The sequence below is a fragment of the Juglans regia genome, chromosome 3 (assembly GCF_001411555.2).
Source record: "Juglans regia cultivar Chandler chromosome 3, Walnut 2.0, whole genome shotgun sequence".
Taxonomy (NCBI): Eukaryota; Viridiplantae; Streptophyta; class Magnoliopsida; order Fagales; family Juglandaceae; genus Juglans; species Juglans regia.
In genome coordinates this window covers 9,723,834-9,741,507 of record NC_049903.1, presented here as the reverse complement: position 1 = coordinate 9,741,507, position 17,674 = coordinate 9,723,834, and the positions used below count along the sequence as shown (strand labels likewise).

Below are 17,674 nucleotides of genomic sequence, written 5' to 3'. Positions count from 1 at the left end.
AAATGAGAGAGAAAAAATTGAATAAAATATTATAAATTTAAAATATTGTTATAATATTATTTATTAATATTATTTTGTTTTAAGATTTGAAAAAATTGATTTTTTTTTTTTTTTTTACTTTGTTTGGAAGTTTGTAAAAGTTGTAATAATTAGGTAATAATTAGATGAAAAAGTTAAAGATTTGAAATTGAAAAGTATTTGTATTTATAGTATTTAAATATTAAAATGAGATGAGATGAAATCATCTCTAATCAAATTAGGCCTATTCTACTATATGAAAGACCATTTTTTGGGAGCCATAATTACAAAAAAATAAAAGGTAGAGAAATCTCATGAATGATGGTTTAGGAATTTTAGCTTCATATTATTGGAGTTTTATATAGTATCTATAGCTTTTCAGAATTTGGATCATTTTCGAACGATATCCTTTATTCTTTTCTCCGACAAAATTCCCTTCTTTATATTCTGCATTTTGCCTAGGGGTGAAGAAGTTTCAGTCTGGACCAAAAACATCGATCGGACCGATTGGTTTGGTCTGGACCAGACCTAAACTCATGCAAGTGGTCGGTTCTGGTACCACAGATGGTGGATCGAATGGGCTTCAATCTAGTCCCAGGTTATGTGATTTTTTAACTGAACCGAACCGAAACCAACTTAACTATATTTATTTTCTTAAAAATATTTATATATAATATATTCTTTTATATAATAATTTTATGAATTAATTATGTAATTTTCATCTAATCTATTATCATTGATTATATAAAATGTTAAATAATATATACTATTAATTAATAATATATAATAAATCATATGATAATTTATGTCATTATATGTAGATACACTCATGCATAATCTATTATTTACCAAAATTTTGAATACGTTTCGGTTAAGGCATTAAAACGAAATGTTTTGGTATCGATACCGTTTCGGGATAATCTATTTATAAATAAATTAAATACGTATAAATTATATTTCAAAATAACATCAATGCAAGTCTTAAAAAGTTATAACACATATTTATAAAACTCAATAATAGCTCTAAGTTCTTACTGCAACTATTAAAAAAAATAATCACTCATCTTCATCATGAAAATGGGAGTAAGGATTTGATTTTCAGTCTTGAAGAAAATGAGATTAAAAAAAGTTAAGAAAATAATTTTCAAACGTGAGAATTAAAGTGAAAATTACGAAAAATTCAGAATTTTTACATTAATTACAAAAATTTATTAGTTTTGGTTGGTACATCGAAAATTGGCCGATATTGACCGAAACGCATCGAAAACTGGCCAGTATTTGACTCGATACGAAACACCTACCTCCTCCGTGCCAGTTATTGTTCCAGCACGATAAATTCTTGTCGTACCAACTGGTACAATACGGTACTCAAAACATTAATATTTACACTTAATTAAAGTAATATTAATTAGGTATTTTTTTTTAAATACCTAAGTTGCAAGCAAGAATGAATTATTTATGTACAATAAAATTATTTGACATACATTAACCATATATAAAATGCAAGACACTGGACATTATTAATAATTATGCATACTAAAAAGTAGAGTCTAAGTTAGTAAGTAGTAACTATCAACATCATAAATATAATTATAGTAAAATATTTTTTTAAAGAGTTAGTTGCATAATTCATATTAATAATTCACTTAATTTTAATTTTACTAATTTAAATAATTTTTTTATCAATTTATTTGAAAAAAATGATGAAACAGAATAATTGAGCTGAACCGAACAGACCGACTAGACCGATAGCTACTAGTTCAGTCTGGTCTACTAGGAGTGATCAGTCTGATCCGGTCCAAAAAAATGATGGATAAAAAATTATCCCCCATCAGACCAGACCGATTTACACTTCTAATTTTGGACAAAAATTTTGCCCAAAAGAAAACTTCGGAAAGGATCGAATACAGGAGAAAATTAAGGGTGGCAATATGTGACAAGACCCGTTAACCTAACATGAATATGACACAATAAAAACGAGTTTGAGTTTGGGCTTAACAGGTTCGAGTCAAAACGGATTGACTCGTTAAGACACGATTATTTAACGGATCACTAATGGATTAACCTGTTATAACATGCTATGACTAATTAAGAAAATTGAATTTACATTTATATCATATTTAAAATTATAACATTAATATTTTACAATATGTGTTTATCATATTTGAAATTGTAACTATAATATTATGACAATGCATGTTTATCATATTTGTATAATTGTGTGTTTATCATATTTAGTACTGTTGAAATTTTAATGTCGGTATTTTTATTGTTTAAATTGTAATCTTGAACTTGTGGTTAATTTTTTATTTTTTAGATATTGTTTATATTTTAATATTTATATAAAATTAATCAGGTCAAACGGATTGAAACGGGTCTGTTCAACGCATTAACATAAACGAGTTGAAACGGATCGGGTCAATCTATTTCGTATTTAGTCACAGGTTAAAATGAGTCGTGTCGTATCAATCCGTTATCTTAATAGATCAATTTGGGGTTTAAAATTTTGATACAAAATTCTTAAGGAGTCATGTTTGGATTAATCTATTAAATATAATATATATATTTTAATACGATATGAATACGATTTAAACCCCGTTCCGAAAAAACGAAGTTTTGATGCATTTCTGGCTCGTTTGTTTTCAGAGATGAGATGAGATGAGTTGAGATTAAAGTTAAATAGTTGAATAAAATATTGTTAGAATATATTTTTTAATATTATTGTTGTTTTGAGATTTGAAAAAGTTGAATTGTTTATTTTATTTTGTGTGGAGATTTGAGAAAATTATAATGATGAGATGAGATGAGATGAGATGAGATGTTTTTGGAAAACAAACAAGGAGTAGGACGGTAATGTGGATAAAGTTAAAGTACTCGTATTTATTGTTCGCCGATGAAATGAAACGCACTTAAATTGGCATTTCACGAAATTCTCCCCCCTAATCAGACGCGAAATTAGGTGTCGATCACTGATTAGGCGAAAATAGCTGATGAATCGGTTACAAAAGGTCCGCGAAACGTACAGGCTATGTTCAATGAGATTCATATGACGATGCAAATTGCTCGGTCGCCGACTACCGAAGGCCACAGTCGGAGAAGTCGGAGGTACAACAGCTCGATTCTCTTTCGATCCCCCCAAAATATCTGTTTTGTAAAACGGAACAATTCTTAAGCTGAAGCCTTTTTGTTTTTGCTTGATCAAATTTTCAACAAACAAAATGTCCCCTTAATTTTTTTGTTTAAAGATTATTTGTGGGTTTCGTTTATCTTTTTTTATTAGTGTTGTAAATGGGGTTCGGAGGCGAAAGGCCAGAACTTGGAACTTGTTGAATCGTTGGTAGGTTTTTTGTTGCTTTTTATCGATAAAAAAATTATTCCTTTTAATTATTATCTTTGAGAAAATGAAACGAATATAATTACACTTCTTGACATTTAAAACTGTTTTTTTTTTTTTTTAATGTTTATCTAGAAATGCTGTGTTTATTTTTGTGTTTATGTTAATGGGAGATGGCTTTGTTTGCTTGAAATATGGTTAAGGTCAATTGGGTTCAGTGTTTCTTTTCTTTTTCGAATTTGGAAGTTGATAGACAAATAAAAATTCTGTAATTATGTATTTGTGTTTTTGGATCGCCATAATTTTGGGTATGCTTAAGGTTCTTGCCACGCTTGTTACTTATCTGTTTGGCGTTGGAGCTGTTGAGTTTTGAAGGTTCAGAGGGATTTGGGAAATACTCATTCTCTTGTGTATTGTGTGTGTTTTAGGGGGTGAACTCAGAATAGGGACCTGAATGTGAGGCGAATTTGTGAAACTTCTTAAGTTTTCAAGTCTGGGTATGGAAGAGGTATCAGAAAGGTCAGAGCTGCGCAGAATGCAAAGGGAGCAGGAAAGAGAAAGGCGCCGGATGCGGGACAGGCAAAGAAGACAGTCAATGACGCTTGAGCAGAGGGAGAAACATCTTGCCAGGCGTCGTAGAAACTATCAATTGAGAAGACTAAGAGCTGAAAGTGCAAGGTCAGGTTCTCAAACTGGACAAGCCGGCATGGTGAGTAGAGGTGAAACAATCACAAGCGATGAACATCAAGCAGTAACTTCTTTTTCAGGACTGAGTGTCAAGTGCAATGGTGTCACTCATGTTGGAACTAATAAAGATGAAGAAAACCTAACTGTTGACTGCAAAGAGTCCGAGGGTGAGTATTTATGCGTGACTTTGGGACATGGTTAGTCCTTGGAAAGATACATGCATAGGCGTTGCTTCTGCATGAAACTGATTGCATATTCACAATACTTCTGCAACTACTTCTATAGGTTTGGAAGCTCTAGCTTACAAAGGAACTAATTTTCCAAGAAGGCTACGGCTAAGTCATATAAGACATCTTGCAAGATCATTGAATAATTCTATGGGTGAGCTTGGTGGCAACCACCAAATGGTGGAGGCAGTCATAACCAAACGGGATGTTGCTAGTAACTGTAAGTTATTTGATTTAATTTTACATATTGATATTGATAATCCTAAGAATTTTTCGCTCATAATTTATGGTAAATATTTTTTAAAAAATGTTGGAGAAAATTTTATATCGTGGTGCTCAAAATTTATTGATTATCTCAAGGTGGATTATTAATTGGATTGGAAAAGAACTTATATAGAGTTCCTTCTCCATATTATAGGTTTGCAAGTTGGACGTTCTGATTCTGGCATATCGCCACAAAGTTTACGTTTGAATCGTGTCAAGCGTCTTGCTCGTACATTCAACAATTCTGCAAATTCTGCTACAAGAGAGGCTAGTGATCAAGACCACAGAAGTGCCACAGAAGGTATAGGATAATCGACATAATTATTTTTGCTTGCAACTATATTAAAGACTTGCGTATACAGTTTTCAACAACACCTTTTACTTTCTGTGAATTTGTCTAAATGCATAGCCAATACCCTTTGTTTTCCATGATTTTGTTTCTAAGCATAGTAGATTTACTCCAGTGGAACAGAAGCTACCATGTGGAGAGCTGCAGCTGATAAGCAATGATGAACCAAAACTTGTATGACCTATTAATGTTAAAGGTGAATATAAACGAAGTTGGTTGAATGGTAATGGCTATTAACTGTTTGATATTCTTAGACCAATAGTTATTTTTATGATGCATTATTGATCGTTTTTGTTTTTTGTTTTTTTTTTATGAGATTATCTACTTCAATATTTTTTTGGTATCACATTTCAGGACAATCGTCTGTCATTGGCTATCGAAGAGAGGGAACCTTTTACTTGGTCATGTGCACAAATGATGTTTTCTTAGCTTTTCTTAACAGGTTCTTGATTGTAGAAATGTAAGTTAACAAAATTATTGTTAATTTTTTATTGGCCCTCACGTCTAGTGATAACCATCAATCCATGTAATTGGCTTTAGAACAATCAAATAGAATCTTATCCCCACTATTGAGACACAGTTGCAGAGGATAAAAAATGGTTTCGCAGAACATGTATATAACATTTAGACACGGTTTCATCAATGAAAGAAATGACAGGTTAGAGTGTTAAAATTTAAAACTTCAAATGGATTCACTTTCGTAAGGGTACAGTCTAATGCTTTATCATGCTCATGGAAACCTTTGAATACATAGATAAATGGTCCTATCCTTCAAAATCTGAGGGATTGGAAGCCCAGGAGAAGCGAAGCATGTGCATTTGAGTTTATCGAAGGGGCTTGACATTTTATGAGTTTTCAGAAAGTTTTTGCCTTGAATTAGCTTAATGATGACAATAGCTCTGTTTGGCAACATTCAGTTATGGAATTCAGAGCATGTATCCAGAACTAGTTGCGTGGTTGTTATTTTAATAGTTAAGCTTTCATATTGTTTTCTTTAATTCGATAGCGAAAATATATTCCAAACCACCCGTTGATAGCTGTATGGTTCTTTAATTGGCTCAGGCTATTATGTTAATCACACAAGATTTCTCATAAATCTTCATAAAACTCATTTTCCTTGAAGTCTAACTTCCAGAGCACATTTCTTGAGAATGATTCCTACTAGCCAATGGCTTTTCTTGACTTTTTTGGTCAATACTTGAACACCTTTAATTTATCAGCGCCTCTTACTCTGGGTGATGGTTGATTGATTTTTTTTTCATTTTCCAGTGTTGCAGGACAGAGAAAACAAGAAAGAATTATCCGCGGGCATAGATTAATTGTTGGACAAGTCTGCATGATGTTACAATTACATTGACTGTAGGAAAAACCAGAGACTGAAAGCTTTGATACTGCCACCCAGCAGCTGGGTGAATTGTTTCGGTTTCTTTTAACAAATCTAGGAATTTTGGGTGCATTGATTTACACAGATTTACTGATATGCCAATGTTTAATTGGTTTTCTGGGTTGATTCGTGCTCTTGGATATGCTGTAAATGGCTTACTCTCATCAGCTGTATGTGTTGCCAGGCCTTGAACCATATCTTATCAGTGCCCCCCGCCCGCCCCGCCCCTACCTCCTTTAGATTTCACAATTATCTGTATTGTATTCTAAGATCATCTTTTCCATATACTTCTGGGTCATTTATTTTTCCACATTTAACCTATGGCTCAAAGTGAAGCGAGTATTGACCATGTCAATGTATGTACATGATATTTGATTAAAACAGCTTTTACCTACTTCTTTTCCATTTTTTTGAACTGTTGTCCCTAAAACCTCTTCACTTATCTTGTAAGCTGTGGAACTTTCTGAGCTGCGATTCTCTCGGTAGAATTATGGGGTTCAAAGGCCTGTTTACAAACATACAGTTATGAGAAACATCAATTTGCTGATTTGGGTGGCAATCTAGATTAAGATCATCAGCCTCTGGTTTGGGTGGATTTTGTCTTCTTTGGCATTGAGGAGGCTGTGTACCCATAAATATCCTTATCATAAATATATTAAACAATTTTTAGAGGTCCAAAATTCGTATCAGATCATTGACATTCTGAAAATTAGCCTCCTTAACCTGTCTGCTCATGTCTGGTTCACTAAATAAAGGAGCTGATGCGGAAAAGCAACTGTAATTTTGAATTTCAGTGATAGTGTAATATTTTGTAATATTTAGATTGTTGAAGTCTGCATATTGTCGGTACGTAAAATGTTCCAAATTACAAGAAAGTTGAATGAAAATAATTACTTGGTTCCTTACTAGAATTTCGCCAAAGTGAACACCAAAGTGAAAAGACTTGTATTAAAATTCTAGGATCTGAATTGAGAAAAATATATTGTCTCAAAAACGTAAATGGGCAACAGCAAGATTTACACACTGAATTTATCTCTTTCCTAAATCAAAATGTCCTAAAATTACAATGATTCATTCTAACAATCATATTTTACAAAAGATAAGCCACAATTTAATTTAAGTTTCAACTTTTTTTTTTCTTTTTGAAAGGAAGTTATAACTTTATTCAATCAAAATCTATATCAGAGTAGCAATACAGTTGGGAATTTCCTCTAGCTCAATAAGAAAACCATCAATCTCAAGAGCTTTCTTAGCAAGACAATGTGCTATCATATTAGTTGCCCTCTTAGTGTGTTGTACAGACCAGTACTCAAACCTAATCAGAATCTTCTTTCACGTCTGTGATGATCAAACCAATTTGGCCCCAATTATCTCCTTTTCCCTTAATATCATTCACAACCTTAAGAGCATCACCTTCAAGAACTATCTTTTTTAAGCCAATATTTGATGCCAGTATTGCAGACTAAAGAGCAGCATAAGCTTCTGCCAAGTAAGGGCTAGGAAAGAGTGATCTTTTCATTCTCATTGTGGCAATTAACTCACCCTCCCAGTCTCGGATGATAGTACCTATGCCAATTTTGCACTGTTGTTTGTCCACTGCAGAATCCCAATTGATCTTATAATAACTATTGGAGGAAGCTTCCCATTGGACCAAAGTTGTAGAGTCTGTCGATGGGATACCAGGGCTCTTATGGTGCAGCAGCCTTAATTCCTTCAATTTTTGTGTGGCTTGTTTCAGTAGAGAGTTAGGACTGATGAATTCTTGCTGAAAGACAACCTCATTTCTTCTCTTCCAAATTCTCCAAGCCACCACAGCCATCTCTTCCAATACCTCCTTATCCAATTCATCAAGCATTTTGATCATAAGCTCTTTAAAAGTCTGTTGCCTGATGCTTCCCTTCTGCAGCTAGATAGAACATTGGCTCCATACATCTCTCACAGATTCACATTCCCATAAAGCGTGTTCAACACTTTCTTCATACTAAAAATAAATAGGGTAGCTAGAGTCTGCTACAACCTTCTCTTTAAGCAAATTAGCATTTGTAGGCAGTTCATTATTACAAGCTTTCCACAAGAAAAGCTTCTCAGCATTAGGAACTGGCAACTTCCACAATCTATTCCATCTTTCCTTATGTCCAGCAGGGTTAGAGGGTTGGCCCTGAGCCCTCTGTTGGATCTCGAGTTGCAAGTGGTAAGCACTTCTCATAGAGAAGATGTCATTTGTTGTACACCTCCAAGAAATCCTGTCAGAACTGTTGCAAGACTAATAAAAATTTGACTAATAGTAGCAGCTTCTTTTTCAGAGAAAGTTTCATTGATTAGCTCAATCCTCCATGAACTTATAACTGGATCAATAAGAGCATCCACAATTGCCTCTGGTTCAAGATTTTTCACTGGACTTTAAACTTTAAAGGATGTTGGGCATGGCAGCCATTTGTCATGCCATATTTTAGTACTGCAGCCATTCCCACTATGCCAAAATAAACTCTCCTCAAGTAAAGGCCTAGCAGCCATAATACTTCTCCAAATGAGAGAAGGGTTTCTGTTAAGACTAGCCTTTAAGAAATTGCAATCAAGAAAGTACTATGTTGAGAAGACCTTTGCAGCTAGAGAAGAAGGGTTCTGAATCAGCCTCCATTCTTGTTTGGCTAGCATAGCTAGATTAAACTGCTCAAGATCTCTAAACCCAAGCCCACCACTTGCTTTAGCTTGTCTCATCTTTCTCCAAGAACACCAACGAATCCTCTTTTCTTCAATTTTCTGACCCCACCAATATTGCTGCATTAATCTATTGAGCTCCATTAAAATATTTTTGGAAATCTTGAATACTCTCATGTTGTATGTTGGGATGGCTTGGATAACAATCTTGATGAGAATCTCTTTTCCAGCTTGGGATAGGTATTTCATTTTCCAATTGCTAATTCTATCTCGCACCCTATCAAGTATATTCTTGAATCCTTTTGATCTAGACCTACCAACTAAAGTTGGCAAGCCTAAATACTTTTCATTAGGCTGTGTGGATTTGACCCCAGCAACTTGTATGATAAGATCCTTTACTTTTGCTCTTGTGTTTTTGCTGAAGAAAATTGAGATTTTGTCTTTATTAAACCTTGACCAGATGCTTGCCCATATATTTCTAGCAAGTGCAATAATCTGCTCCATTCCAAAGGGTTGGGATTACAAAACAGTAGGCTACATCTGCAAAGAAAAGATGGTTGATGTGCAACTGGTTCCTAGCTAATTGCACCCCTGTGATGGCACCTGAAGCTTCAACATTTTGTATGAGATTGCTTAGTGATTCAACACACAATATAAGGAGGTAGGGAGCGAGAGGATCACCTTGTCTGATACCTCGAGAGGGAGTAAAAGAATTTTGAGGGATGCCATTGATAATAATAGAGTATGAAACTGAAGACACACACCTCATTATAACCTCGACCTAACTGTGTGCAAACCCCATTTTCACCATGACAGCTTGCAAAAAGTCTCATTCAATCATGTCATAGGTCTTGCTCATGTCCAACTTCAAAGCCATGCGTCCTTCTTTGCCTTTCAAATGACTGTGTATAGTGTGCATTGCCTCAAAAGCCACAATAATGTTATTAGTGATTAATCTGCCAAGTACAAATGCACTTTGTGTAGAGGATATAATCGCAGGAAGGAAAGTCTTCAATCTATTGGCCAACACCTTAGCAAGGATCTTATAAATGACATTGCAAAGACTTATGGGTCTGAATTATGTGACTTTAGTAGGATTTTTTACCTTAGAAATTAATGCAATGTGAGTGGCATTAAATTCCTTTGGCTAAGAACCAGACTTAAAGGCTTCTTGGACAACAACACAAATATCAGGTCCTGCCACATTCTAGTGGTTTTGGTAGAATGCAGCAAGAAAACCATCAGGACCTGGAGAACCTAGAGCATTCATTTGAAAAATAGCACTTTCCACTTCAGAGGCAGAGATGTTTTGGGTCATTGAGGAATTCATCTCATCAGTTACTATAGTGTTTAAATTCTGGATACAATCCTCAATCTTATTAGGGTTAGAGGATGTAAAGAAAAACTGAAAAAAATTTTGAAACATGAAACTAACCTCATCTGGTGTATCAGCACCCTTCCTATCCTCATATGAAATTTTCTTGATTGAGTTAGTTTTCCTCCTCTGATTGGCACACATATGGTAAAATCTAGTATTTCTGTCACCATCCTTAAGCCATTGTTGCTTGGCTCTTTGCTTCCATTTCACATATTCCTCTTCAAGCAAACTGTTCACCTCCTTCTTGAGTTGATGGAAGCCCTCATTACAATCCCCTTTATTAATCTCTTGCAACTGTCTAATCTGAGTTAACTTTGTGTTAATAAGCCACCTCTGGTTTTTAAAAGCAGCTTTGCTCCATATCAAGAGGTTCTCCTTGCACCTTTTCAAGCTATTGGTAGTTTCTTGTATCCTAGGCAACTAGTTCAGTGTGTTGCCTAGGCTTTCCTAATCATTTCATCACACTCTTCTCAAGTATCCCAGCATGCTTCATATCTAAAAGGTATTGTCTGCTTCCTTACTATATCCTCCCCACAACCTACAGTAAGTAGGATAAGAGAGTGATATGGGCTCTGAGCTGCTAGTGAAGTAATACAGCTACCTGAAAACAAACTGAACCATGCTTGGTTTCCCAAAGCTCTGTCCAATTTTTCCTTAGTAAAATAACTTCCTTCTCTTTCATTGCCCTAGGTGAAAAAGTCCACATGAAAAGAGATATCACTGAGGCCACACTCTTCAGAGGCTTCCCTAAAATTCTCCATCAATCTATAAGGTCTCTCTACCGCCCCTTGTTTTTCATATTGGTGTAATATCTTATTAAAGTCACCAATGCATATCCAAGCAGTGTCATCATGAGGCTTTAATCCTCTAAGGAGATCTCAGCCGGTTGCTCTTTTTGAAGCTTCAAGGTGTCCATAGAAACCAGTTAGAAGCAAATCCTAGCCAAATTCAAGTAGAGTCACTTTTATAGAAATATGGTATCTAGTGTAAGTCTTCAATTCAACCTCTTTATTATCTTTCCACAAAAAAGCAATGCCACCACTTAGCCCCTTACTGTCAACAATAAAACTGTGCTAAAAACCTATCTTGTTCCTTATAAACTCCACCTTATTTCTGTTACACTTTGTTTTCCATGAGAAAAATAAACTTTGGGCTCTTAACACACACACACCCCAAATGGTGCAGTTCACGAACTATTCGAGGCTTTCCAAGCCCTCGACAATTCCAACTTAAGTAAATCATTGTTATTGGTGGGGCTGCAAAGCAGCCTCCACCTTAGAAATGTTTGTATTGCATTCATCAGAGCTGATTTGAATCTTTGGTTTTTTAGCACAGTAGGGTGATAAAGGTCCTTTCAAAGATGTGCTAGAGTCCCTCTTTTTAGTCCCATCACTTTCCACAAAGTGTTCAATAGGCCTTTTGTGAGACGCCTCTCTGGCCCTCCTTTTCCAGCTAGATTTCTTCTTAGGGAGTACTTTCTTTGAATTTAAAAAAAAAAAAAAGTTGTTAGAGACAGCACCACTAATATCAAAGTTCTTTTTTGATCCTACCATGTGGTCCCCTCCACTATCCACTGCAGCAGTATCATCCTCATAATCCATGTTAACGCCTGGTAGTTCACCTCTAAGAGTGGAGATTTCCTTTGGAGATATCAACTGAGCTGGCACCTGACTTACCTTTTGAGTTGAAAGACTTTCTTTGGAAACTACTTCTATATTGGACTCGTTGCCATTCATAGGGATAAGTTGACTACCAGCCTTGAATCTGGTAATCTTAGAGATACCAAAATTAATAGCATGATCTTCTACTTCCAAGTCCACTATTTTTTCCTATGATTGTGCCTAAAAAATCTCCTCAATATCTGACTTTCCTTTTATTTTCTCACCACCCTCCCCCACCATGGCATGGTGCAGATGTCTGAACTCTAGCTGCTTTGATTCCAATTTGCCACCATACTTCCTGGACTCATTCAAACTGATTCTGGTTGGAGATGCTCGCAAACCAAGGCCCAAAATAAGCTGAGGAATCATGACCTTGTTTCTATAAGGGACATCCTCTCCCTTTGTGCCTCAGGACACCACACTTAAAGCAAAATTTGTAGCCTCTCGTATTTGAAAGCAACCCAAGTCTGTTTACTCCCCCCTTTGATCCATCTACCACGAGCTAGAGGCTTAGTAACATCGACTTCTACCTTCACTCTGAGGCACCTTCCCCATCCCATCCCTTCTTTATCTATTTCCACATTTGGAACTTTCCCTATAATAGAAGTAATCAATTCCCCATACTTTTTGTTCATGCCTGCCAAAGGAACATTATGGAGTTGCACCCAAAATGGTTCATGGGAGAAAATGACAGCGCTTAGGGGGAGGCTACCATCAATCTCTTGAAGGGCTATCAAGGATCTATCAATGGTCCAAGGTCTTCCTTGTAGAACCCTTTCTTTGTCTGTAACTTTTTGAAACTCTATAATAAACTTATTGTCACCAGCATCAATAAAGTGAATCCACCCTTCCAATTTCCAGACTTGTGGCATCGTTGATCTGAATGCCTTTTTGTTAAAGTTTTTTTTTCTGTGATAATCATAGCCATGAGACTATTTTTCCCTCTTGTATCAACCCCTTTAATGGATTAGTCCGTTAATAGAACAACATCTTCTTCATCCTTAGTTAGTTTCAACCCTTCCCACAACATAGAAAGGTCTTCCTTAGCCACGCATGCACTCCACAGGCAAAGTCTGAGAGACGATATTCTCTGTCAAAACAGAGAAACCAGCCTTACTCCTCAGAGAAGGGCCATTTTTCATAAAATTTATAATTTAATTTCTATAAATACACCCCTCTTATAATTTTATAATTGTTAAATGAAAAATATTGGATTTAGTTATATGGACTTTAATATTATGGGTCCCAAGGTCAAACAGACATTATATAATTAGTTTTTTCAATGATTGATCATATATACAAATTAAAATGGTTGAGATTTATCCTCGAGATTTCATTGAAGGAAAAAATGTATATATTTTTTAGATTTCAAGAATAGCATTATGAACTTATGTTCCAAAATATCTAGATTTTATATGTAGTTTGTAAAAACAAGTAGACAAGTCAAAATGGAAGATGGTTTTTTGAACGATCATTTGATTGTTTATAATAAGAAATAATTGTTGAAAGTTTCACTATATATATAGATGATAATGGATGAATTTTATCATTCCAACACAAACTATCCTACGTCAAGCATAATTTGAAGAAAATGATAAGTTATTTCTTTTTGTTTCGGAATTTTGTTGGTCTATTATAAACTAGAACAGTTTTTGTATTTTTTTTTAAAAAAAAGCTCTTTTAAAAAAATGAATTTAGAGAATAATTATAACTTACTGTTATGGACATGTTTCACACTGCCACACACACAATCACATGCAACCAAAGGGAAAAGTGGCTTGGGAGTGCATAGAAACGCCTCTAATGCTTAAGTTAGAAAATATAATAGGGATCTCTTAGGAAGTAGAAGATGATCTCATTGTCATACCTGGGCAGGTATAAATAGAACCTCACAATGCCCACTTTTAGGTGTAGTAACTGCCTGATCTCTCATTTGAAATTCAAGTAACAATATAGTTATATGAACTTCTCTTGCCTTTTGGAGCGGTTAACAGATGATAGCTTATTCGAAATTTTAGAGTGATTATCACCATATTATCTTAGTAGGCTGACTTATTGGCTCAGAGCTTGTTGACCTAGGCTTGGGCTTAGGCCCAAAAGGCTGTCCAATGGGCTTATGAAAAGAGGAAGGGATTAAACCCCTTCCACTTACTATTTAATTTAATGTAAGACTTAATTAATTATTTGTTTATATGATCTTTTATAAATATGCAAATTAAAATACCATATATATATATATATATATATTTAGGTGGCTAGCTTACAGGTCTCCAACACATAAGATCGTAGCTATTTATGCCCTTGTTAATGACCATATATGCGTAGTGCTGATGAAACTAGCTAGGGAGTAATTAATTAGGATAATAAGCTTTAAATTAAGGAACTATATTTAATTAAAAATGAGTGCACAACCCTAAATATACATGGAAGAAACAGTAAATAAATTAAACATCACTTATATATGACTGATTGGTAGACATTATTGTGAGTTCTTATGACAAGTGTTAACGCCTAAAAATAGTGCAACAGTCCGGAAGGGAAGAGAGATCCATTCCCAGCCCCGCTGAGGTTGTTCTGAGCCTCGATTGATGTTGTGTGAAGCCCCCGCGGTGGTCCAATCAGGTTGTACGGTGTCTGTGCGTTCATCCATGGGAGTGAACAATGAATGAATACAGAGAAAATAAATAGAGAGAGATACAGAGATTTATGTGGTTCGGCATTGGGCCTACGTTCAAGAATGAGAGAATCCACTATAATATGTTTGTTTATAGTCTCTCATGGTCTCTCGTCCTCATTGTACAATGACGATCTCAGTTCTATCCTCTCGATGTAGTCTTTGTAGTGAGGCTGAAGAAGGTGAACTCTTGAAAAATCCTGGCCAAAAGTCCTTGAATTTGTATGTGTTCGTCCCTTTTATTCTTGCCCCCTTTGTTTTATGTTACTTTCTTTTGCTTTATATCACATCACCATTTTTCCCTCTTGACACTCTGCACTCCCTCAACCCTTTGTCTCCTCATTCCCTCTCTCTTTCTTCCCTCCTAATGAATCCCCCTCATTGGACTAGGCTTAGAAAATACCATGGGCCCGTTATATTTTATTCCTTACAGTTATCTGTGTTTCTTAAGGGAAGTTTGCTCCAAAAAGAAGATCTTGACTATTTTTAAAGATAAAATAGGCAATCGAAATAATCTGCCAAAGTCCATGGCGAAAGAAATTTCGGGTGCGTGTTCCTGGTTATTCGTTCCTCTCGCGTTGAGCAATAAAGATTTTCGAGTGCGAGATTAGGAGGGATATGGGCTCGACCGCATGAAGTACGGGCGTGGGACTTGGCTTGGCAAGGTGAGCAAAAGATAGGCTCGACCGCATAGAGTGGAAGTGCAGAGAGCTCGTCTCGTCTTGGCGAGATAAGTGAGAGGTTGGCTCGACCGCACTAGGTGCGAGCACGGGATTAGGCGGGAGATGGGCTCGACCGCAGGGCTCAGCTTAGCGAGATTAGCAGGAGATAGGCTCGACCGCATAGAGTGCAAGCCTGGGGCTTGGCTTGGCCAAGTGAGTTGAAGATAGGCTCAACCGCATAGAGTGGGAGTGCGGGGCTCATCTTGACGAGGTAAGTGGGAGATAGGCTCAACCACATAGAGCGTGAGCACGGGGCTAGTCTTGACGAGGTGAGCAGGAAATGGAGTCGACCGCATAGAGTGCGAGCGTGAAGCTCATCTTGGTGAAATAAGTAGGAGATAGGCTTGACCGCGTAGAGTGTAGGCGCAAGGCTCGACTTGGAGAGATAAGCAGGAGATGAACTCGACCATATAAGGTGCGAGCGTGGGGCTAGGCATAGCAAGATATGTTCTCTACCGCGTAAGGTGCAAGCACACAGCTCGGCTATGCCGGGAGATGTGCTCAATTGTGTAGCTTAGCTTTGGCGAGAGATGTACTCTACCGCGTAAGGTGAGTCTGTAGCTTGGCTATGGCGAGAGATGTACTCCACCGCATAAGTCGTGAGCACGTAGCTCGGCTATAGCGGGAGATGTACTATAATGCATAAGTTACGAAGGTCGAGCAGTAGAGTGACTTGCCCGGTCTATTGGGCACTAGAGGGGTCGAGGGCCAGGGGAGGTGGTTATGGCTCGAGTGTAAACACTCTACATTTGCTGGAGGAGATGTTGTCTCTAGAGTAATTTGGGGCAGCCGAAAGATTGGACCCTTACTTTGCCGTGAGGTAGGCCAGGCTGCCTTAAGGCAGGACCCACCTGTTGATCCTCAATAGGAAGGTAAGTAGGAGATGTTTGACCATGCTGCAATCAAACCAGTCAATGTAAATATTCTCCAATTACAAGTGCAAAATTCGCAAACCTGAATTGTTGTCCTGGTGTGTGGCGAAGGTCAGAGGCTTGGGTCAGACTGGTGCTAATCCCGCTTTTTACAGTGGCAGAGATCGGGGTAAGTTGCTTAACAGCCGAAAGGCTGGACCCGCTCTCCTTCGTGAGGGAGGTCGAGCCACCGACGAGGGGCTAGACCTGCCTATTGACCCTCACGGGGAGGTAAGTTGCTGGGCAGTTTGAGACAGGCCTGCCTGTTGACGCCACAAGGAAGGTAAGTGTTGGGTCAGACTGGTGTTTATCCCTCTCTCCACCGTGGGAGGGATAAAGCAGCCTTAAGACGTAACACACCCATTTGGATCTCGTGGGGAGTTAAGTAGGAGAGGTGCTTGTCCACGTTCACGTGAATGCCAAGGAGTTTATTCCGATGGAGGCATATTGAGACGTCCGAACGGTGTCCGAGTGTGGTGGGGTGTTTAGCCAATGTTTTGCACTACAAAACTCAATTATGTTAGTAAAAATAAACTCCACATAAGTTTTGAGGGAGACAAACCGAATGTTTCAGTAGCTATAGCCGGGTCCTGGCTTGATTGAAATTGGCACTGTTGGTTGTAGTTTCTTCCCTTTCTTGCCTTTCTTCTTCTTCTTCTTCTTTTATTTTTTTATTTGTTATTTCTTTTACACAACTTGCCGGCACAAGGTGTGTAACTTTGAGCACCCAGGTTTACTGTTGCATGGGACATGCAACGCGTGACCATCGTTGCATCTCCATGGCCATGCAATTTCATGGGAGGGTAGTCTTGATAGTGATGCCGAGGGTCTTCGTGTTTGGGCCCTGTCGTTGTGGAGTTGTGGCTGGAGGACTATCGACGTCGGGGAGGATGTGTTCAATCAGCGTGCAAGAAGTTGTGACGGGGAGTGGTGGCCGAGGTGTATATGCGCGAGATGTTGGAGGCGGAGAGGTACCAAATTGAAATTCTAATAAAATATTAGATTAGTGGACAATGGACATATTACTGTTAAGAGATAATTAAATATTAGAACTATAACTGACATTATTGATTACAAAAACTAAGATATGGTAATTTGAGAGAGAAAAAAAAAAAAGCGAATTTCCATTGAAAAAAAAAAAAAACGCAAGGTAGTATGGATTGTATTGGGAAATCTTGTACTTATTTAATTGTTTGTTCAAGTCCTCTCCTTGTTTGAGGAGGCTTTTGCACTGCTGATCCTAGTCCTACTATACTAGTTCAAGTCCGCTCCTTGTGCAATAATTATTATAAATATAGCAGAAAGCTGCGTTTTTTTTTCCGAACAACTCTTCCCCACCTTCGAGTCTTCTTCTTATTGTCGTTCTTGTTTCGTACGTTTCGCTCAAGAGTTATCATGGAAAAACAC

General features: G+C 37.0%; 2 protein-coding genes across 8 annotated transcripts; one reads left to right on the top strand and one right to left on the bottom strand.

Moving 5' to 3' along the window:
- Positions 1 to 2,908: 2,908 nt before the first annotated feature.
- On the top strand, positions 2,909 to 7,011 carry LOC108996843. Of its 7 annotated transcripts, none has more exons than XR_001997095.2 (6): positions 2,909 to 3,123; positions 3,781 to 4,206; positions 4,325 to 4,486; positions 4,685 to 4,831; positions 4,981 to 5,102; positions 5,234 to 5,311. XR_001997095.2 is itself a non-coding variant. In XM_018972880.2 (6 exons), exons 2-5 carry the CDS (start codon positions 3,852 to 3,854, stop codon positions 5,028 to 5,030), a joined length of 714 nt encoding a protein of 237 aa, XP_018828425.1. In that variant the 5' UTR covers positions 2,909 to 3,123; positions 3,781 to 3,851; the 3' UTR covers positions 5,031 to 5,075; positions 5,234 to 5,311. The 7 variants fall into 7 exon arrangements, 6 of the variants coding, with proteins under 6 accessions (XP_018828425.1, XP_018828421.1, XP_018828420.1 ...); XM_018972880.2 differs by having other exon boundaries at positions 4,981 to 5,075; XM_018972876.2 differs by lacking the exon at positions 4,981 to 5,102 and adding an exon at positions 6,149 to 7,011 and having other exon boundaries at positions 2,910 to 3,123; positions 3,794 to 4,206; positions 5,234 to 5,339.
- A 714-nt stretch (positions 7,012 to 7,725) lies between these two features.
- On the bottom strand, positions 7,726 to 9,425 carry LOC108996747. Its single transcript, XM_018972767.1, has 3 exons — positions 8,848 to 9,425; positions 8,281 to 8,515; positions 7,726 to 8,169 (listed from the first exon to the last, which is right to left on the bottom strand). Exons 1-3 carry the CDS (start codon positions 9,423 to 9,425, stop codon positions 7,726 to 7,728), a joined length of 1,257 nt encoding a protein of 418 aa, XP_018828312.1.
- Between the last annotated feature and the right edge of the window lie 8,249 nt (positions 9,426 to 17,674).